The sequence below is a fragment of the Ischnura elegans genome, chromosome 5 (assembly GCF_921293095.1).
Source record: "Ischnura elegans chromosome 5, ioIscEleg1.1, whole genome shotgun sequence".
NCBI classification, from domain to species: Eukaryota; Metazoa; Arthropoda; class Insecta; order Odonata; family Coenagrionidae; genus Ischnura; species Ischnura elegans.
Window position 1 is genome coordinate 122566123 of NC_060250.1, and position 23455 is coordinate 122589577.

Consider the following 23455-nt stretch of genomic DNA (forward strand, 5'->3'; position numbering starts at 1 on the left):
ATCCAGTGGATTGGGAAAAATTAGGGAATTTAAAAGAAAGGAAAAAAGCAGAGTGGTTGGTGAGAGTGTATTACTTCATTGCCAGTGGGTTTTTCCACTGTAGAAGAAAGGTAGCATACACCATCTTTGGTAGTGAAAGTAATCTTTCTGACATTCATAGCATGTAAATGTGCCTTTTCACCCACGTGCCACCTCCAAGAGGTGCAAAAGTAGCCTTGAAAAGTCAAATGCTCAAATATGAAAGGTAAAATTTCTTTGTAAAAACCCAAGATAAGAAATAGGCACTGTCTAAATTTTGCTGAGTTGAGCTGTGAACATTCCACAAAACATAGTGCTGAATTTTCTTCTTAGTTACTTCCCCAACCGGCCCATTCTTTTATCAATTACAGAACAGTAGAGTTCCACCACATCAGCTTTGTGATCATCATTTTAAATTCTGTGAGTAACTTTGTAGGAATCCCTGTTTTCTGGATTCATCCAGAAGAAAAAAGAGATCTTTTCAAATACTTATTGACGATATGATTTAAAAGATAAACTATCTCAAGAGTTCCTGACACTTCCTTAGAGCTTACACAACTGCCTGCAAGGATGAGTGAAGCAATGAACCTTGGGGTCCCTTAACAAAAATCCAACCTGTTCAAAGTAGCCTCTATGAAACCTTTTTTCAAATATTCCTTTTTGAAACAGTGTTGGTTTCACCAAACCTGCGATTCTTCTCAGAAAGACAATTTCGCACAGGGAAATTCTCTTAAGGGATCTGCACAAGACTTAAGCTTCTAACTCATTTATTGTAATATATATGCATGGGCGTACGCAGCAGGGAAGGGCAACTGCCCCCCCCCCCCAGAAGTAAAAATAAATTTAGTTATAAACAAATTTTCCTTATGAAGAAAAATGATTTTAGTATAAGACATGGAGCAATAATAAAAATCATTATTTTTTCTAGCAGATAATTGTAAAAACCAATAAATTACTGTCATAATTTCCTTACAATTTTGGTTTCATTAACATTTCTCTGCAAAAAAGTTACAACTTGAACAACCACAGTTAGTTTTGCCCCCCCCCACCCCCCAGTTTTGATTATTGGTACGCCCATGTGTATATGTGCATAGGGAATAGGGTGGTTTCCTATTATTTTTTTATTGCCTAAATCGAAAGATCCTGGAGTACTCCTACTCGTACTCCTGGAGTACGTATTTCACGATTTTAGATTTTTAAATGACGATATCTATTTTTCGCGATTAAATGAAAAGTGAAAATTTTCTAGCGCGCGAAAACGCAACGCGTAAGTATGAATGTCGGGAAATCTCTTCATGTGGCGTATTTCTGGTTCCCGCTGCCGCCTTGTGAGGTGACCTTGAGGCGAGTTGAGCGCTGATACGACGCAGGCTGCTAGCAGGTAGCTGAGTACCCTGCTGGCTGGTAGCGCTTGGCTTAAATAAGGATTATTAATACCTTATCAAATGAAGCTCACGGCTGAGCTTAAAGCCACCGAGTGCGTCCACCGGGTTGCGGATGGTGGGTCGACCGTTAAAGTAATAATAACTGGGAAATATGGGTTAGGTAACCGAAATGAAAGAGGAGAAAGGCTACTTGAATTCTGCACGGAGCACAGACTAGTGGTTACCAACACTTTATTCAAAAATCCCCTGCGAAGAAGATACACGTGGAAGATGCCAGGAGACCTTAGAAGATTCCAAATCGACTACATTCTAGTGAAACAAAGATTCAGGAACCAGGTGAAGGACTGCAAAAGTTATCCAGGGGCAGATGTCGATAGTGACCATAATTTAGTTATGATGAAATGCCACCTTAAATTTAAAAAGTTGAAGAAAGCCGTGAAAAACATATGGCAGGTTGAAAAATTGAGGGAGGTTCAGCATCAACTGGCTTTTAAAGAGGCTGTAGAAAATAAAATAGGAGAGGATACGACCAACAAACCAATGGAAGAGAGCTGGAAAACCATTAGAAGTGGGCTGCAGGCAGCAGCTGAGGAAGTTCTTGGTAAAAGAAGAGTCTTTATGAAAAAACCATGGATCACGCAGGAAGTATTAGATCTCATTGAAGAAAGAAGAAAATACAAGGCTGCCAAAACAGAGGAAGGACAGAATAGTTACAAGAGAATAAGGAATGAAATATGTCGTAAAGCGCGGAAGGCTAGAGAAATGTGGAGGAAAAGTATTTGTGAAGACGTGCAAAACAATCTTAAGCACGGAAAAGTAGAGGCCGCCTATAGGATAGTGAGGAACCACTTTAAGGAAAGGTGCGTAAGATGTAATACCCTTAGGGACAAAAACGGAGAACTAATGATTGAAAACGAAGAAAAAGGGAAGAGATGGAAGGAATATCTGGAAGATTTGTACAATGGAAGCAGCCTCAGAAGGAATGCTATCGAAAACGAGAGGGAAGTGGATGCCGATGACATGGGAGCCCCAATTTTAAGATCGGAATTTTATGCGGCTGTAAGAGACCTCAGGATAAATAAAGCGTCTGGCATTGATGACATTCCTGCAGAACTAATTAAAAATTCAGGAGAGAAGACGTTGAACCAGCTATACAAAATCATTAGTGAAATGTATTCGACAGGTGAGATACCAGAGGACTTTGAGAGAAACATTATAATCCCTATCCCTAAGAAGAAAAGAGCGGAGAACTGCGAAGATTTTAGGACCATTAGCCTGACTACACATGCGTCGAAGATACTGACAAGGATCATCTATAGAAGAATAGAACGAAAAGCAGAAGAGTACTTGGATGAGGACCAATTTGGATTCAGAAAAAACAAAGGCACAAGAGAAGCAATATTGGCCCTAAGACTGCTCATAGAGAAGAGAATGGAAAAGAACAAGCCAACGTTCATTGCGTTTGTGGACTTAGAGAAAGCATTTGACAACGTGGATTGGAGCACAATGCTCGGAATCCTAAAGGAAATCGGGGTTCTTTATAATGACAGAAGAATCATCCACAGTTTATACAAAAACCAAGTAGCGGTGATAAAATCAGGGCCCAGCTGTGAAGAAGCAAGAATTAGGAAAGGAGTGCAACAAGGCTGTACATTGTCACCCGTAATTTTCAACGTTTACATTGAGAAAGCCATTAATGAAATCAAAGAAAATGCATTGGGAGTGAATATTCATGGAGAAAAAATTAGCATGCTAAGATTTGCCGATGACATAGCCATTATAGCAGAAACAGAGACGGATTTGAAAAATATTCTAGTTAATATGGGTAGGGTAATGGGTAGATATCAACTGAAAATAAGCACAAAGAAAACCAAGATCTTAGTATGCAGCAGAAGAGAAGAAGTCAAGACTAACATTAAAATAGGGAAGCAAAAACTGATAGAGGTGGATGAATTCTGTTATTTGGGAAGCAAGATAACTAGTGACGGGAGAAGTAAGAAAGAAATTATCAGCAGAATAGCCCAGGCGAAGAGAGCATTCCACCAAAAGAGAGACCTGCTTACAGCAGGAAACTTAAGTATGGAAGTAAAGAAACAATTTATAAGATCCTACATTTGGAGTATACTCCTTTACGGAAGTGAGGCATGGACAATGACCGCAGCGGAGAAAGCAAGGATAGAGGCCTTCGAAATGTGGTGCTACAGAAGAATGATGAAAATCAAATGGATCAACAGAGATAGTAACAAAGAAGTCCTAAGAAGAGTAGGAGAGAAGAGAAGCCTCATGAAAACCTTAATAAGAAGACGGAACAACCTTATAGGCCACATCCTGAGACATGATGGCCTGATGAAGACAATCGTCGAAGGACAAGTGGAAGGTAAGAATGGAAAAGGAAGACCTCGAACAAAATATATGGAACAAGTGAAGAGAGATGTGAAAGAGAAGAAATACGTAGGTGTGAAAAGATTAGCTGAAAGGAGAATAGAGTGGAGAGCTGCGTCAAACCAATCCTAGGATTGTTGACCAATGATGATGATGATGATGATCAAATGAAGAAAACTTTCTGACCTTAGCCAGTTTTAATAAGTGATTATTAAGACATGTTTCCCTGAGCTCTGCGCCTCATGCATGCATTGGTAACCTCAGACGATGTATAACTCCTATCTTTTCGTATAGAAACTAGGTCCCTGTGACGTCACGTGGAGTGGTATCGCATGGGCGCCAATCTGGCCCTTTTCAAATGAGGATAAAAATGGACCATTGCCATTCGTCTAAACTGGTATATCTAAAACGAAATAATTTGTGTATTATGAATACAGTAATGGTGGGTAACGAATCGCAATGAATGACTTTCGTTTTATTTGATGAAGGAAACTACCCTATTGTAATGGTAATTGAATTGCACATAGATTCACGTGGGAAAATTTCCAGGAGTAAGATTTTCACCACCAACCTTTGGTTTTCCAGACCACTACAGTATTAGGTAACCCATTAAGGCCTACACGAATCTCAAGATACGTCATACTTTAAAAATTCATAAATACTCTTTCGCTAGTTGTTTATGTACCTAATTTCTTTCCAAAATTTGACAGAATAAAGCCTTTAAATGATATACAAGTGATTTTGATAATTTTTGACATTATTGTGCTCATTTACACATGGCTGGTAAATAACTGCTCAGAAATCGCCACGTGAAGGTCATGTGAAAATTTAGTTTTCTTATTGAGTATTCATTTAACTGAACCCATTTTTTCGCCGTTTTATTTTAAATATATAAGGAATATTATTCTTTTAAACAGATTTATAGCATGTGAATGTGTTTTTCTGTGGGTGCCGTATCACCCATATGACCATTCATGATCAGCCATGTGTAAACGAGCACAACAATTGCAAACATAGGCAAAAATGTATTTTCTCGGTAGTGTAGTCTATACTTTCATTTGAATAGTGACAAATTACCTTCATTGGAAAAATAAATTGAAACAGTATTGGATTTCTAGAGGCATGGGGTTTCAGATGCTTGCAATATAAAGCGGCTTCACCAGCCACCACTTGTATTCCTTGTCGCCGACGGTAGAAGGAATGGATACAATGCTTCTCGTTAAACTTTCACCTGGCAATGATATCCAGATTACAAGCCCGGAATCAGCGTAGGAAATAAGTAACTTTGCTGAGCATTGATAAAGAAACTATAAAGTCACGTCACCCAAAACTTGGTTATTTATATTCAAGATCGAGCCTTCTGATGCATGGAGCTGACATGAGGAGGAATCGGCAATCTAAAAACTTCTCAACTATCTCTTTCGTAAATGATTTTTATTATTTTTGTTGCACACCCAGAAATCACCATAGGGGCTGCCATATACCATCAGAAGAGAAGACGTACCACAGCGACGGAGCAGTGGTGAAATATTGCTATAACAGATCTACCTGTCTCAATGCTGTCAGCACGTAAGTCTAGTCAAGTTTTCCGAACAATTGTTAAAAATGTAAGTATCATTCAATGCATAATATTCTCATTTTATGAAAGAACATATGTGAAAGACTTACTTTCTTTCTACCATTCATCATTATTTTAAGTGATTTAGCTTTTAGAATTAACATGTTTAGTCACCATGTTAAATATACTTTCTCATTTATTAGGTCTCATCGATGGTCGGTCAACGAGATACTGTCCTTATCGGAGGAAGGTGACACGTACCACAGTGAAAGGATAGTTATTGAGCCACCTGAGGAAGGCCTGCAAATGGACACAGGTGAGGATTCTGATGTTTCAGATTCAGAAATTACGGATATTGCTGTGTATTTGCCAAGGAGAATATTGCACTTGGAGGCGACGCTGCACTCCACGCAGTCATTGGACAACTTACCATCAGCAGATATGCAGACCGATCGACTTCCACCAATACCTGAAGGGGGCAAAGAAGGAAGACAACCTCGTCAATAGCGTCAAAAAGAGAGTGTTGAGGACCATATTTCATGCGTATCTATACCATATGCTTCTAACTTTTGAATCAGCTTCTAATGCAGAGCCTTATTGAATGCCTTTCTCAAGTCTAAAAGTATGGTGTTGACTTGAACATGTCTGTCACCCACAGCTGAGATATCACGCATGAAGAGAGTGAGTTGAGTTTCACAAGACTCCTTCTTAAACTGCGCTGGTCTATTGCTACAGATTGTGACTATCTGGATGAACCATTATCGAACTGAAAATAATATGTACTAATATTTTGCAAAAAATGGAAGTGAGATCAGCTTACCTTCAATTAAAGATGGTACGAGATTGTAATTACTGCATATAGTACTGTAAAATAGATTTAATACGAGATACCTGTAATTAATAGGCTTTTCTAGGAATGGCATCCATGAAATCAGTTAATTATTTCGACACGAGCTGCTTTAACTCTTCCAAATCCACCTTATGGAATAAATAGACCCTTTTTCTTGACATGGGTTATCTTTCGGAGACTTTGTGGAACCATGAGCTATGAACTATGTGCCTTGAGTGGTCACTAATATCCGGCCCCGGTTCTGATTACACACTCAGAATATTCGCTACTAGGAGGTCAAGTACATTGTCACCCCTGGTGGGTGTACCAACTTGCCTAGTAAAGGAACTGAGCTAAGTCAAGAGGTCATCATCATAGCGAGTGATGCCATTTTGAGAGCCTGCAAACTTAGTATCAGTAGTTAGTGATATTTTTGTAGCAATTAGCAATAGGTTAGTGATGGTAAGAATTAATGATTTAGGGTGGAATGTACTACCATCATTGAGGGAACTACCACCCAGGGGCGCCGACTTATAAAAAATATTGGGGGGGCCCATATCGGAGGTCTTGCCCCGGGAAGAGGTTAAATTCAAAGTGTGTCGCAGCACCGAAACACTACCATGATTCACACCACTTGATTCAGTTAACCTGCTTAACCATATAATTATTTGTTTCAACACACATTGTTGAATTTATTTTAAAAGGTAACTATCGTCAAACATGGGAAATAAAAATAACAAATATATTTATGTGATTTCACAAAGCATAATATAACTTAATTATTTTCTTGAATTATTGAGGGGGCTCCGCCCCCCCAAACGAATCTTTGAGGGGGCTCGGGCCCCCTCAGGCCCCATGGAGTCGGCGCCACTGCTACCACCCCTGACTTCAGACTCAATTTATTCACCCACATGATGACATTTTCCAATGAATAGACTTTTGCTTGACAATAACCAGAGGTTGAAATCATATATAGCTATATACAGGCATATATGTACGTTAATTAATGAACTAAGAAATTAGTTTATTTCATTACAATATGTCTTGATTCCATGTCAAGACATCCATTGTCAACTCATTGACCCAATGAATTTATTAACTTCGCTTATTGAAGTCGCGCTAATGCTATTAATGTGCCTCTACATGATTCACTGTTTACCATTGGCTGATATGTATCACAAGTATAATCAAACAGTGGTGTAACTAGGAATATGCTTTGGGGGGGATGGGATGGCCTGGGGTGGTGATCCTCCCCTGGCAATGGGCAGAATTTTGTCACAAAAAATAAAATTCCATATCACAGCATGATTATATAAGGTTGTCAGTTGACTGGGTCAGCATCCCTATCTTAAACTAACACTTGATAGGTAGTCTTCTGTGCGAACAGAGGGTCAACTGAAAGGGGTTGGCAAGAAAACTATTAATCCACTAGGATCGAGTTAAGTAGTCAGTAGAATAATCCTGTCGTAATCATAAATATTTTTTTGCGAGTATCGTGATCCCAGAGAACAGAGGCATTTGGGAGCCAAGTCCTATAAACTATCACCACAAATGGAAAATCATTTCGACAACTACACTCAGTGGCACCAACTCCACGGGGCCTAAGCCCCCTCAAACATTTGATATGGGTGGGAGGAAAAGATGTGTCAGGCTAGTTGATTTTCCCCGGAGAGTGAACTTATCAAGAGTCGAGTTTCCAGGGTTCTAATGTTGATTATGTGACTCTTCTAAAATGCTAAAAGAAAAAACTTTAAAACTCACTATCTACGAAATATCCTGGGGTAAGACCCCCAGTATACCTCTGACTACACCAGTTCATTTAAAACCATAGGCACTGTATAGGTATGTATGAAAAGGTACTGTATACAGATAATGAATGTACATGAAATAAATTACATATCTATGAGTTAAATGCCCACGTATGCTCTTGACTATGGCATTTAAATCATATTTCACTGGCATGACTGAATGGCAATACGGTTAAAAACAAAAACAGATAAAATAAAATTTATTAGTATGGCATGCTGATAAGGTTAAGATTAAGAACTTAAGTATTGCACGAAACCAAAGTAAAAACGAAAAATATCCATGGAATATGACAAAACAGATGACTTTTTCATGATTTCCGCGAAAAACGAACCGATAATCGGCCAGTCCATTCAGAACCACCAACTATTTTCACACACTTACATTTATTTGCTTGCTGCCGACTTCATTTGGCATAAGTAAGTTACGTATCGTTATTGTAGACCACAGAATGATCCCAAGTATGATTAGCATAGAGTAGAAGAGAATTTTTCGAACATATAACTAGAAGACTTACAACATAACACAACCTTGGATATGGCTTGCTAAAATTAAATATAGCCAACTAATCCACTTATGACTGGGTCAATGAAGGAATGCTCTATCGATTGACACAATTGGTCAACAGTAGTATAGTGGTGGAAGAATAAACGGAATTACTAAGAGTGAAATATATCCAACTGAAATTTCTTCGGAAGAAAAGTTGCGATAGGGAATAAATATAAACCTCACAGTATGATTCAATCAAATAAATACGGAACAAACATTCACACTAACAATTAGAAGTTGCTACCGTAATAACCAAATACATATACCACAATGATCGTGGTAAATCTACATGTAATCGATCTGCATTCATTTTCTGGCAACAAGGGATGGAGGGCAAATCTAGGTCAGGGGAGCGGAATGAAGCCATGAAGCACGGGTATTATCGCAACTGTAAATACAGCAGTCTAACAGATGAGCAGAGGCTAAAATTAAGGATGAAATTAATCAATTATGGCTAATATGTCATAAAAGTATGGCAACATGTAAAACTAGGAAAATTTTTCATCTTAGCAGAATTTTAAGGGAAGTGACGTAACGACGAGACACTGGAGGGGAAAAATGTCAGAATCACTGGGGATGGGGAAAACGTGTGTTGGGTTGCACGGTTTAGGAATGGGGCCATGGCTGGACTGAGTGCGGAATGGAGGGGTAGGTAGGGGAAGGGCTCTCCGCATTCGTCGATATCCAACACGTCACGCCGACAGCGCTTGGAACACCACCCGACCTACGAAGTCCTCTTCCTTTCGCTGCACCCTCTTCATCCGAAGCAGACGTAGGAACTCCAGGTGTGAGAAGTTAATCAGTTTTTTAAATCAATTATCCTTTCAGACTTGGTGGATTATTCAAGTAATCAGTACATTTCGTATTCTAGAACCAAAAATGACGTCGCTTGGGGATCCCATTGCCTTTATGAAGGATTTTGTCGCCGGTGGAGTAGCTGCCGCCATTTCAAAAACTGCTGTTGCCCCAATTGAACGTGTGAAGCTTTTACTTCAAGTGCAACATGCCTCAAAGCAAATCTCCAAAGAAATGCAATATAAGGGTAAGTCAATACTTGCCCGAAATCTAATTAATCCTGACCATGGACGGCTGATTAAGGGACCACGTTTGTTCGTTCAATTTGTGCATTCGATGGTGTTAACCGGCGCAGCCATGTTGGATAAGGTGTAAGGGAGTTCCCACGTTTTTGGCTTATCTGGAAATGTTTATTCTTGCATCGTTTTAGCTGTCTTAACAGTTCAGTTTTGACTACTGGCGAGTATAATGTTTATCAGATGTTTCCGAGTCCGTCGTTTTTCCTTTGTTCCAAGTTATCGGGAATAGTAATCGACCGAAGTCCTGCGTGTTCAGTAATGTATTTCAATATCATCATCCTAATCTTAGTATCATGTTCTGTGTCGATTCAGGAATAACTAGAATAAGCGATTCGATTCTAGGTTATCTGGCACACTCGGGAGGTAAAATTAGATTAGTGACTTGATTTCAGATGGCATTGGTGCTGTATTTTTCCCGTAATGGTTTTTCTATTAAATCAGAATTTTGAGAGACTTACGAAGATCGTAATTAAGCAGTGATAAGTTCGCGCTGATGGCGTTACTTCGCCCTCTCCACTCACTCTCTTGGATCGAAATGTTCCATATGTCAATTATTTCTTGTAGTTGATAGAGCTGTTAGAGTGCTGTTCTGTTTTACCGTAAGCGATATGGTCTCTGAGCATATATATTGTGGATGTCTAGCTGTAGCAAAATTATTTCCAAGACTAATGTTGTCGATTTTTTATAGGAATGGTCGATTGCTTTGTCAGAATCCCAAGGGAACAAGGATTTCTAAGCTTCTGGAGAGGTAACATGGCCAACGTGATCCGTTACTTCCCAACCCAAGCCCTCAACTTCGCCTTCAAGGATAAGTACAAGCAGGTGTTCCTTGGTGGTGTCGATAAGAACACCCAGTTCTGGCGTTATTTCATGGGTAACCTCGCCTCTGGTGGTGCTGCTGGTGCAACATCCCTCTGCTTCGTGTACCCTCTTGACTTCGCCCGAACAAGGTATGAGGCGGAAGTCTTGCTGTGATTATAATCTGAATAAGGCTCAATCTCTGAATGTGCTTCTTTAAATGCCAATGGTGTACCGAGATCGTTAATTTTGGTGATATTTGCAGGTTGGCCGCCGATATTGGCAAGTCAGGAGGCGAACGTGAGTTCAGTGGCTTAGGAAACTGCTTGACCAAGATCTTCAAGTCCGATGGTCTTTCTGGATTATACCGTGGTTTCGGAGTGTCTGTGCAGGGTATTATCATCTACCGAGCAGCATATTTCGGTTTCTTCGATACCGCCAAGGGAATGTTGCCTAACCCCAAAACAACTCCATTCCTTGTCTCATGGGCTATTGCACAGGTGAGTCTAATTCGTCCATTGACATTGCCAGCTATTCAGGGTTAAGATTTAATCATTGACCATAGTGAAATTAATCATTTCTCCTTACTTAGAGTAACGTAGTAATTTGATGTCCGAGGAGTCACTGGTTATGATTAGGTAGGTCAGATGGGAGGGAGCTGGGTATTATGGAATTGTCCATTCTCGTTTGAAATTGGGCTTTGGTTTTGATTGTTTGGGGGTTTGAAATTATGGACTAGATATGAGGAAATAAAAATTTGGGGACCATTAAAGTGGGAGTGTTCTCGCGATGAAAGGTTGAAGGATCTCTTGATTCTTGGAGTAATTTCAAAATCCTATCTCCTGTAATTATTTTTATCTGCTCAGTGGGTGCATTCAGGGGTAGTGAGCACTCTTGAGCTCTTGCTCAAGTTACCAATGTGTGAGAGGACACAGCTTTTCATGACATTTAACTCCTATTTAATGTATACATAGCGTTTTTTTTTTTCAAGGTAGTCATTCATGAATTATCATCATTCATGTTGTTAAACTTCATTTAAATATAGTACCAAGGTAGGTTACATCCTTCAGACTTCCTCTCTGTAATCATCCATTTCCTCATGTCCAGACCTGGCTTTGTGCAGAACTCTTTATATGTGAATCTTTCTTTCTACTTATATTTGGGAAGCATTTCAGTTGTGGGCCTAGGGCATCATTTTTTTAACTTGAGATTTTTCATGAGCTCTTTCGCTCAGGTTCTCAGAGACGGACTACATTGTTTGTTATATGATTGTGAAGTTCATTTATCTTAATTTCTTCATCAGATATAGTGGTCTGGACTTCTTGCTGGGTGTTCAGGGCTATTTTAAACATTTTATAGACTTGATTATCTTTTAAATAATAATGAATTGTTTTTAAAATGATCCTCTGGTTGAAATATTGGAAGTGATGTATCGTAAATTCTTAGAATTGTGTAAAAACTATAATGAACTTCTGTACTCTTCCAGGCTTGGATAGTATTTAGGTGAAAGAATTGATAGTTTTTCCCTATGTTATTGCACTTGGCCATTGAAATTGTGGGAAGTTGTTCTGGAGATATGACACCTTCTCCATAACTTGTATTAGTTGATGGCATCAATGTTATCTATAAGTGGATTCCATAAATTTTTGCCCTGTCAGGAGGGGTGCATCTTGCTTTATTTTCCGATAGAAGTAAAACAGTGCTGTGGCTTGCAAAAGATGGTTCTTCTCCCCTTTATTATGGATTTAACAATAGACAAATAAAATTTGCTCATTTGGAGTAGAGGGGCCATCCCCTTTCCCTGTATTACATTACGGGGGCTTTTGTGTGGTAGAGTCAATAGGTTTATTCCTGGGTAATATTAGACATGACCCTAGGATGGTGGACACTCCACCCTCTACATCCTCCATGGTGCCCTTGCAATCTTAAACTATCCACTGAAGTTTTGAAAGGTCTTAAGGTGTTCAATTTTTTAGGAGATAAAGCATGAATGACAAGATTCATTCCACTGTCTATAGTGAATTTCTGTAGTTAGTGGGTCTTGATAGTATTTTGGTTCAGCTTTTGTGATACAGGTGATTTCTTTCAGACTGTGACCACTGTTGCTGGTATTGTGTCATATCCATTTGACACTGTCAGGAGGAGAATGATGATGCAGTCTGGAAGGTCAAAGGGAGAAGTTATGTACAAGAGCACCTTGGACTGCTGGGGCAAGATCTACAAGAGTGAGGGTGGCGGCGCCTTCTTTAAGGGAGCTTTCTCCAATGTGCTCCGTGGCACTGGTGGTGCATTGGTGCTTGTGCTGTATGACGAGATCAAGGCATTCATCTTCTAAAAGGGGCGTCGTTTTGGCCCTCCGTCCTTCCCACCCTACCCTCCAATTACCACAGAACACCGACCTGCCTCTTCTTTGCCGCCATTGAGACAGCACCAACTTAGGTGGGAGATGCAGCACGTTTTGAAAATGAGTGGGGCATTGTGGATGCAGATGGGTGGAGGGGGGAGCAAGAGAGTAAGAGGGAAGCCAGCGACCCGCAGGATGGTGCGGAGGGTTTTGAAAAAATGTTAGTGGGGTGGCAGCAAATGCAGACTTGGGGGAGGGGGGAAACGTTGGGGGGCATGCGTAGTTCTTCTTTACCACTTTAATTTGGTAGGAGCAAGCGGAGGCTTTCCATGCACCTCAATATTTTGGCATTTGTGAGGATGCAGGGCCATACGCTTATGTTACATCCTCATTCCATTCATTGTTTATCATTTGTCATCTTGAGAAATGTGGTTTTCAGTGTATACTATCTTGGAAAGTGAGGGGAAGGGAGGAGGTAGGTAGTGTTCCATTGTATTAGTCCATCCTGCCTGGGAGTGATTTTAATTGTTAGAAGCCTTCGCTCGCATGCTCATTTTTATTCGGCCAAGTGTCTGTGCGGTGTGACAGGAGTCAGCCTTAAGAGTAGGAGGAAGAACGGTCACCATGGTAGTGTCGCCTCCTCTCCTGCTCACCCATGGAAATCCAATTCTGTGGTAGTCTGGCTCCAAGGTTCTCCTCTCCTGTGTTTTCATCTTAAGCATCGCAGCAGGTCCTGCGAGGATCCCCCGTTGTGTCAGACTATCGACTCATGATATTAAGAAAACTGCCACCTCTGATGTTTGCCTACCTCCGTACCTCCCGCCTTACAACTCTTCAGTACAGAAAAATTCCATCTCCATTTGGGAGCGTTGTCGTAAAAAGGTAGGAGTTAAATAATATGTATATGTATATATATTGCTGTCAAGTCTTCGATGACAATAAAAATAGAAAGACCCAAGGTTGTTCTTTTTTACTTTCCCTCATGTCTTCACATCTTGGCGTTAGTTGATAAGTAGCTATTGGAGAATTTCGGGTCATTCCTTGCTAGGTCCCAGTTGGGGTAGTAAGCAGTTGGTTTGAGTTGGAGATTGCTCTTGTTATGCAATTTTGTTTCACTTGTGGAATTTATTTGTATTCAAGTGATTATTTCGTTTTTTGGAACATATAGGTGATATGCCTCACATCCGTGAATATTGTAGATTCCAGCTTCTATTTCCTCCGGGTCCATGGATAGCTCTCCCTGCATTAGTAGAAATCTGAAATGTTGAATGCAGGGGATCGAGTCCTGGGGAATAAGGTATTTCAACCTTTAAGGCATAGCTCGTTTCTCCAGTGTTTCTATATACTGCTACGTGGTGACTTGCCATGAGACTTAAATTTTCCTTTATTTATTTATTTATTATCAATTTCCCCTTAAACAGCACATGACGGCCTTTTACAAAGAGGGTTTCCAATATTAACTAAGTAGGTACAACACAAACATCCATGCCCTGGATAGGGATCACCTACCCAGGCGGGATTCGAACCCACGACCTTCGGATTGGCAGGCGAGGACTTTACCCCACCGCCACCGAGGCCGGCATTGTCTCATTCGATAGTTTTTACCTACAGAACCAATTGGTGTGTTCACACCGAGGCCGGCCTTGTCTCATTCGATAGGTTTTACCTACAGAACCAATTGGTGTGTTCACAAGATGATGATCTATCTGGATGTTCATGAGTCGTAATAACAGATCAAATCAGAAATCTGCCAGAACTTATTTGTACAGAGAAGCAAATGGAACCCGGATCTGCTCAAATTTCGGAAGAACTTAATATTAATTATGCCAATTTCGCCATCGGTGAAGGTCCTCGAGGGCCGCTCGTCGATTTCCCGGATAAAAGTTAGCGTTTAACTTAAAATCGAGTCGTTTACCTTGTCATTGATATTATATGAGGTAACTAGAGGGCAATGTTGGTCATGACCGAGTCCTAATTGTGGGTTCTATCGGCCTCTATATATACTCCTGTGGCGCAAGTTCGCACGCTGTTCGATGCCATTTTGTTTCACCCACTTCCTTTTCTTTGGATTTTTTTAAGAATCTATTTGGAGAGACCAATTGGGACGACGTTACGCCATTATCGTGGCGCGAGGCTGGATGACCCAAATTGCTGCCGCGTCTATCGCTATCCATAGCTTGTGAAATTTGAATGGCGGCCCAATGCGTGCTCGTTCTTCGCCAGACTTCTAGGGTAATATCTATGTTTGGGTTGTTAGATAATCAAATCCTATTACCTAGAAATGCAAATTACATTTTTTGAAATTTTAAGCGCAAATTATCCTCTGAGCAGGAGCTAACAATTTTCGTGTCTTGGATGATGAAGGGCTGTTATGCCTCATCAGCGGCGATACCTCTCGCCTCCTACACTATAAAAAGTGTCTGGAAATTGCCTCTCATAGGATTAGAGACTGGGCCTCGGAGAGGTAGAACGAAGCGCGGTATTCGTATGGAGGCCTTAGGTACTCATTACCTAACCATGACCCTTGAAGCCTGTAGCGTGGGGATGTATCCCTCTCGGTAGCCCTGGTTTATTTTTGTAGAATCAGTTCTTTTCCATCATTTTGAATTGTGTATGGCAATAATAATGTAAAGCATTCTGCAATGTTCAGGCGCGTATTGAGTGGCCTCGGTCTTGCTTCACGTGATACACTCTGGGCATTAACCTCACTTCATCTTGTGCAGTGTGACCTGAAAACCGAAATAACCTTCTTTGAGAAAGTGTGACCGCATGTTAGTCTCCTATTTGAAGGATAATTAATAATCTGGTCATATTCACATGTTTTAGGTCCTTCGGGATGGTAACGTTGACTGATCTTCACGGATTGGCGTGTTTGCTATCGTGAGGCGTGACTAGTTTGTGCTCCTGATGGAGAGATACCTTCATTGTGAGGGTAAATTGGAATTATGCTTAATTTCGTTGGAGCAGAATTTTAGAGGGGAGGGGACTCCCTGCGAGTTGGCACTCAAGGCCATGTGTGTATCGCTTGCCATAAGATATGTAAGGAAATCGGCATAGCATAGCTGAAGACGTACATAGTAGCCTATTGAGTTGAGGTTTTTCGAGGGGATAGCTCATTGTATAGATTCGAGAGGAAGTAAGCAATATCGGGCTTTTCGACATCAAGCGTAAAGACGCTGAAACCTTAATCATTCATTTATCGTAAATTAAATACGTGGCTGCCGATACACACCTCGGCCGGTGCACCATGTGATACGGTTAATTACGAAATCAGTTTCTCAACAGCGCTCGCTTTGTTTTCTTATCTACTGTGTCCTGGCGTGCGTATTTTTCATGTTTGATAACATGGTGTCGGGTTGGGATTAAAGATAGCTTCGATAATATTTTAAAATTTCTTTCGCTAGATTTTTTCTTTTTTTGTATGCATATTTTGTTTTTTTCAGCAATGAGTTTATAAAATTGAAATTCCTTTGGGCTTTAGAATCTAATTCTTAAAAAATTTTACCTTTATAATTATTAAAAATTAAATGTTCTTAAAAGGTTACCTACCAAAAGACATTATAGTCGAATACCTTTCATCAATTATTTGTTGCCTCAAAACTTCTTATGTACACATTCTTTGCCAAAACAAAAAATAATGACTTGTAATGAAAAACAATAATATTTCACTTCTAAAAAAAGGTAAGGAAAGTGCGTCCTGACACTGCATATGTAGACATGACGTCACTGGCTCGCATGTATTTTACCTACTCCTTGCAGTCGTGGCAATTACTTGAATGATTTGAATGTTCAGCTCTGTTTGTCTTCCTTCCTCATCCAGATATATTTAAAGGAGGCGAACGTTCGATATTATTCCAGCTTATATGATCATACATAATCAGGGCTCCCACTCAGCCGTGAATTTCGTCAATGGACCTTAAAAATCTCTTAAATTATATTGCAGAACTACGATTGACAGATCAAAAGAAAAATCGATATGTCGATCTTGTTTCAAGGTCAGTCAAGCGCAGACACTTTACTCGCATTTATTTGCACACGTATCGTAGCGCAGTAATTGCTCTGTTTGCCATGACGATACATTGACCTTAAGCCCGTGATTGGAAGACGGGTAACCAGTGTTTACTATCCCTGGCGAAAAATAAGACACTTCTTCACTCCCCTGCTCCCTCTATTTTCCCACTCATGGCATTTAGCCGGCCCTGAATTTTGCCAACGATTGGTGACGTCATTAGTGATAGCACTTTCAGTGTTGCGTTTGCATCCACGGCGTCTGTCGCTTTTCAGAAAAACATTCTCATTGAACTTTACGCCGCACATTTGAGCCGCGAAAACCTGGAAAAAACGTGAATTTTATAATTTAGAGTGGGAACCCTGATGATGGTTTATTTCACCGTTCAAGGAAACTTCTAGAGCGAGAGATTTTTGTGAATTGGACGTCCTGGTTTCCCCCTTTAAGCAACATTTTTTTTTTGCCTGACCTGTCCAACGTAAGTCGCGATTATCCCACCAGTAGTTAGCCGTGCCGCATGTGTAATTCTGTTCCTCCTCCATTCGGTTTTTGGGCAATGATCCCCAGCGTGTAAGTTTAACTCTGGCACAAGCTGGCTGCGTTTGAATGGGATGCTATGCGCGTGATCTTTTGTAAGCTTCTATATAGTTTCCACTCAGGCTTGGCATTCGGGGTTATAGAAAGACCACTACTTGGCTCCACGTGTCATTAACTTTCACAATGTTTCAATAAATATTACTAAGTCGACGTAAGCGTCCAAATTATTATTTTTTGTTATTACTCTTTCTTCTTTTATAAAACTTTCAATGAATTTCTTGCCTATCAATTTATCGATGTGGTTCTCAGTAACTTTGCATAGAGAGGAGATAGTATTTTAGATCGAACGGAATTTTGATCACGAGGTGTATAGGCCGCATCCTTAGTGTCTTACATGTTCGACAATATTTATTATACTGCCGAGATAGTAGTGCGGACCCTCATGTAGACACTATTAATTCTTGCCAATCGATTAACGGAAGCATCAGGGTTTCATTCTAATTTTCTTATGGATAAGTTTAAAGCACTACTTTTCTTAATTTAACATTATGGAACCCTTTCAATTTAATATTTGTTCTGAAATTTACTGAATCAAATTTTCTTTGGATATGTTATTAATTTTTCGCAATGGTAAGCTTCTATTTTTTTGAGTGTATTCCACACTTCGATGTCCCTCAGGTTTCGCCTAAATACTATGCGAATTGGAAATGAATTATCAGTATTATCTGTTATATGCATATATATGAATTATCTGTAACTCATTCATTTCCGTATTTCTAAGGTCTGATATAGTTATTTCTAGTTAAAATAGAGGGCTAGAAAATTAATAGATACATATTCACCTAGCGCGTGCTACTGTGATCTACTGTCCAGTGGCGCAGCGGAGCAGCCCCTCCCCCCAGAGCTCAGAGAATTTTTAATTCTTTTTACATTAATGGATTAATATTACTTATAGAATAGTGTAAGTATTAATAAAATATCCCTTGGAAAGCCGTCAAACTAACCATTTTTAACAATTTATCTTAAACATTGTCTGGGGAAGCGTCCCCGCACCGCCCGCTTACCTTGGCGGGTATTCTATTCCCCCCAGACTCCCAGTGATAGTTGCACATAATCCTCCCCCCCCCCTAGTCTTAATTTTTAGATGCGCCCCTGCCACTGTCTGTAAAAAAGTGAGACACCCGTATTCTAGCATCCAAACGAAGCAATCAATTTCAATGCGACAGAAATTGCATACAAATGAGTGTATTTCTTCGTTGGATCGTTTACTTGAAAAAAAATCTTCGGCTCCATAGTATTTCCTGTATTTAACTTTTTCTTTCATAGTACCAGTTTTATGCGCGTGAAATCAAGTTTTCCAACATTCGTGTGGGTATATTTTTTCTCTAACAGTAATACCGGAAAGGTGTGTTCCGGTACCAGTGCCCCTGTGGGGCCGCCGGAATTGAGGAACATGTGTATCAGCCGCTGATCTGACATGTCATTCGGTAGCAGTTCCGTCTCTTCTTCCAGTGAGAATCGTTTTGGAATGCCGCTATTTCTAGGTCTGATGGAAACGATAAAATAGTTTTTTACGTAAGGAAAGATGTTTCCCCCATCAATAAGGAATGTATTATATAATTGTGTATTATAGTGTATTGGCAACTTTTCAAAGCAACTACATATTTAGTTGCTAAAAACCCACGTGATTTACTCCTGCCGGGTATAGTTCACTCACCCTCGGAATAGATCCGGACGAAACTATTTAGTTGCGGCAACTTAAAAGTCGCCCGTGCGCCGTTAGAACTGGCACTTCCTCAAAGCAACGAAACAGTTGCTTTATAAAAGTTGTCAGTGCGCGGGGGCCCTAAGAGACACTAATATATTCCAGTGGAGACTCTGTAGTAACGTGTCTCGTTCTGTTTTGATATAGGCTGATGTCCTAGTACTATACTACACCCACCACACGCCCATTGAGGCGGCTTACTGCGGGGTACGATCCAATCGGTCTCGTATTTATATTGTGTATGAGGTGAGAAGCTAAGGGGTACACGTGATATTTTATCTAAACAGGGTACCGGAATTAGTTCAACAAATCAAACGAGTTCAACAGTAAATTAAGCTGTCAATTTTATTTTATAATCGATGTCAGCAGAGAACAGTGACCCTTCCGTTTCTTTTGGCCCCCAAGTTTTCATATATTTCTTCTATCAGTTTCTGCACCTAACTCTGTTTATAAAGAAAATAACTTGTGTCCCTTCCTCGTATAAAATATGCGTGGTTTCCATGGATGCGATCCCTCAGGGAGGTACAATATGCAAAGCCACGGTGGGTTTGGCATTGTAACAACCTAGACTCACTTTCCTTGTTTGCAAGCTCGAAGCGGAGAGAGAAAAGGGAAGCCTCAGCTCGGTAGCCGGCGCGACTCTCATCGCAATCTTTGCCAGAGCTCTCGCTGCCGTGCGTCACGCTGTGAGGTCATCAGTGACGCTGGTCTCCCATCACGCGCGCGAACAAATCAACGAGTAATGAGGGGAGTGGACTGAACGCTTGCGGGAATTTACGGGCGGCAATGAACTGACATAACCTGTCGACGCATATTCGACTTACTACCACACGTCCTGATTGCCATGTCGCTGGCGTGCCCAGAAAAGAGACGTAGGGGAGACCCCCATGTATAAAAAATCCGCACTGAACTCTCTCTCGCCCGTCTGTCTTCTTTTGTCTTTTTCATGACGTACTTATTTCTTTTTTTAACCCTCTTAGTGCTATCCATATTCCTGGGGTACTGGCGGAAAATGCGGAGGGTATTTTCATAAAATGTAGCAACTAGGAAAAAAACGATACAAAGCTATTTTATTGCATATCCATAACCTGTTTTTTTATTATTGAGGTTAAACTGGTTAATAATGACAAAATATTTTTACGTTTAGTGAAATAAAATATATCAATATAATAAGTTATAGCAAATTAAATATTGTACTACGGAAGAGCCGATATATCGGCTTGCTGTTCTAAAAGGGTAAAACTAATGCTATCATCTAGAAATTTTCAGCGTAGACCTAAATCAACATTTGTCTCTTTCTCTAAGATGTAAAATGCATGTTAAGAAATACAAAGGTGAAATGAAAAAGATAATGTTTATCAGGGTCTATTGTACTGAGCTGGAAATTTTCAAAATGATGACCTTTTTAATTTTTTATTAAAAGAATAAAAAATAGTTTTTACTGTGATCTCAGGGAAATAATACCTGAATTTATTTTTAACGCAAGTAAACCTTGAATCAACCTCTGTATTTTAAAATTATTTATGGCCATGATAAAAATCAGTTTCAATTGATATCGCATTATCCTCAAGCACAGCTGTTCTTGATTATATTTGGACATTCCCGTCTCACCGGTGCATTTAATGATAGAAGTCGCACAACACGCAGCCAAAGCGAACTTCAGCGATATTTCTGAGGGCAGAGGCTATTTTCTGTGGAGATGTGTAAAAAAATACCGCGGAGTGGAATGACAATTTTTTTATCCTCCGCGCACGTCATAAATTCTGTTCGTGTCCGAGTCTTACTATACGAGGCATGAAAAATACCAAGTTACGCGTATCCTTAAAAGTACGGGCCTTTTAAAATATATAGTCATATTTTCTTTGGTCTTTTCGGATTGGCATTCCCGGTTTGAACATCGACGGATTGTTTAAATTGAACGATAACGTGTTATTTCAAATATTTAATTATAATGTTTTAAAAATGTAATTATTTACGGGCGGTTAAAGAACAAACCGACTTGTACACTGCGTTTTCCTTTTTTATCCACGCTCTTCAATATACAATCCTTTGGTTGTACCGGCATTCTAGCTAAATGTTGGAGGATATTTAATTATTTGTCGAAATCTGTTGAGTAGCTTTTCCTCTGGGTAATTTTGCCGAGTCACAGATAGGTGTGAATGAGATGTGCGTCGGACATTCAATTAGCATAGGCTTCGTTTCTGTTCGCACGACCGAGTTCCCAGTTTTACTACTCGTACAGATGCACATCTGCGCAGATTCTTAAAAAAAGCGAAGAACGGGCAGAATTCTTTCTGTAAATTCAATATAATGCATTGCCACCACATATCCCCATTTAGCGTTACTTAATATCCTTTACTTATTCATGACAATAGCAAGGCTGCATTATGTGATGAGTATCGTACTCATGGCGATGACGAAGTTTCGTGAACTGAGCATTAGTTCTGGGACACGCATTCTCATCTGAGAGCTTACATCTTTTCTTGACGCATTTCTCGTTTGAAATTTACTCTGCTATCTTGAAATATTCTAGCTGGATATATGGAGTTTACATTATCTTAAATATGAACCACCGAGAGACGATCGTCTTGTCATATTTGGCATGCAGGCAAATGTTAACACTCTGTGTATTCTGAGAACTTAAGGATGGTCGTGATGATAAGGTTGAAAAGATTGATACTTCCCCGATGAATTATGACCGAGCTGCCTCTTAAATTAGTTAGTTTACCGTGTCCATAATTATATCAATTATGAGTTACTGTCTCTTCCTATGATTACAATATATCTAGGTCAGATACGACTAATACCTTGGAAAATAATTGTCTTTCGTTAAATAGTCAGAAACTCGAGATGAGCAACATTATTATTTTTTCCTATGATATTCCTCGTCGAGAAAATCGTTTTCCCGATGACAAATAATGAATAAAATCCAAATCTCGCGTCCATTTTGAGAGCGAGGCTCGCAGAAATACCACAGCTTGACTGACACATGCATTGGAGTTTGTATTATTAAAACTTATTTATACCTAATTCATCTTACATGTGAAATTGGTACTTGGTAAATGCTAATAAGGTGTTTAACGATGTTAGATTTTGCATTGATTGAGTTTTACTACACCGTAAGTCACGTGGCATGAATGAGTTGTTTTATTCAAGAAGCTTCCATAGTTTTCTTAAAGGATATTTTTAATTTCGTATGTAACTCCTTCAGGTTCGAAGACCCAGTGTGCTTCGAGTTACGGAAGAGGTTTCTGCAATCATTGTTTTATTTTCTTCTGCCGTGCATGACCCGATTTGATCTGACCTATTCATACGTCGTGTGCTATGCCCTACTTGCGCTTGGCTGCTCTTACACTCGCCAAATCGTTCGTTATCGGATATGAAATGGCACGCCGATGTGTCGCGGGCACCCTCTAGCTGCACATTGCGTCCCTCGAGCCTCTTCCCCGACTCACCACCTAAGGGATTTTTGGCAGCTGCTAGAGTGGCGGGACGTAAATAGCGACTAAATCGGTCACGCGCCTTTGTTCCATATCTCCTCCACCCCTTTCCCCCCATCCCTCGGGAATGAATACAACCCTTGTGTACTTTTGTGTATTTACTCTTCTTAACATTTCGTCCAACGCGCACGTGGTTTACTAATACTTGAATGCGAATACCATTCAAGAAAATTGTCACCGTAATGGCGCAAGTTTGACTTTTTTTTAAATTGACCTTTACGATTGGATTTTCTTCCAGGTACGTTTTCCCTTGAGCGAAGCAAGTCATATTTTAACAAACAGAACGATATCAGGGTGAATTGTACGGGATTTATGAGTGATGGAAAAGAAAACAATTTTGCAAAATTCACTGTAAATGCTTCTTTGACGCCCAGCCGGTTTCAGTGCAGGTATTAAGATATATTTTCTTTAACGCCTAACTCGGAGATATCTTAGGTGTAGGAGAATCTTACATAAGCAACCCAACGCGTCAAAATGGAAATTTATGGTTCAACGTTCATTCAACGTCCCAAGGCATCATTTCTTATCTCATGATTACGCAACGGGAGAAAATCTGTGATGGTCGAGCGATAAAAGAAATGTCGAGACCATGCAAGACCGGTATCGTCCTCTTCGGGAAGAAATAGTGGGAAACTAGGAGCAGACGCTACTTGTCTTACCTATCTAGAAAGTTTTAAATACCTCCGCCCGCCTGAGTCCATCACTGGATGCATTCGTTTTCGGTTCTCTTTGCTCAGTTATTCAGTGGCGTGGAAGAGACGGGGGGGGGGGGGGGGAGGAGGTGAAAGGGCCGCATCTCCTCCCTCTCCATAATTTCTAGAAAAATTGGAAAAATGGCAATCCTCACGTGGCTCTCCAGTGATTTTTTTAACTACCCAAAT

At 40.1% G+C, this 23455-nt stretch overlaps 1 protein-coding gene across 1 annotated transcript; it reads left to right on the top strand.

Annotated features, from left to right (window-relative positions):
• The first annotated feature begins 9204 nt into the window (after positions 1-9204).
• On the top strand, positions 9205-13721 carry LOC124159500 (ADP,ATP carrier protein 2-like). Its single transcript, XM_046535348.1, has 5 exons — positions 9205-9312; positions 9399-9569; positions 10310-10571; positions 10685-10919; positions 12509-13721. The coding sequence occupies exons 2-5, from the start codon at positions 9407-9409 to the stop codon at positions 12752-12754; spliced, it is 906 nt and encodes a 301-aa protein (XP_046391304.1). The 5' UTR covers positions 9205-9312; positions 9399-9406; the 3' UTR covers positions 12755-13721.
• The last annotated feature ends 9734 nt before the right edge of the window (positions 13722-23455 follow it).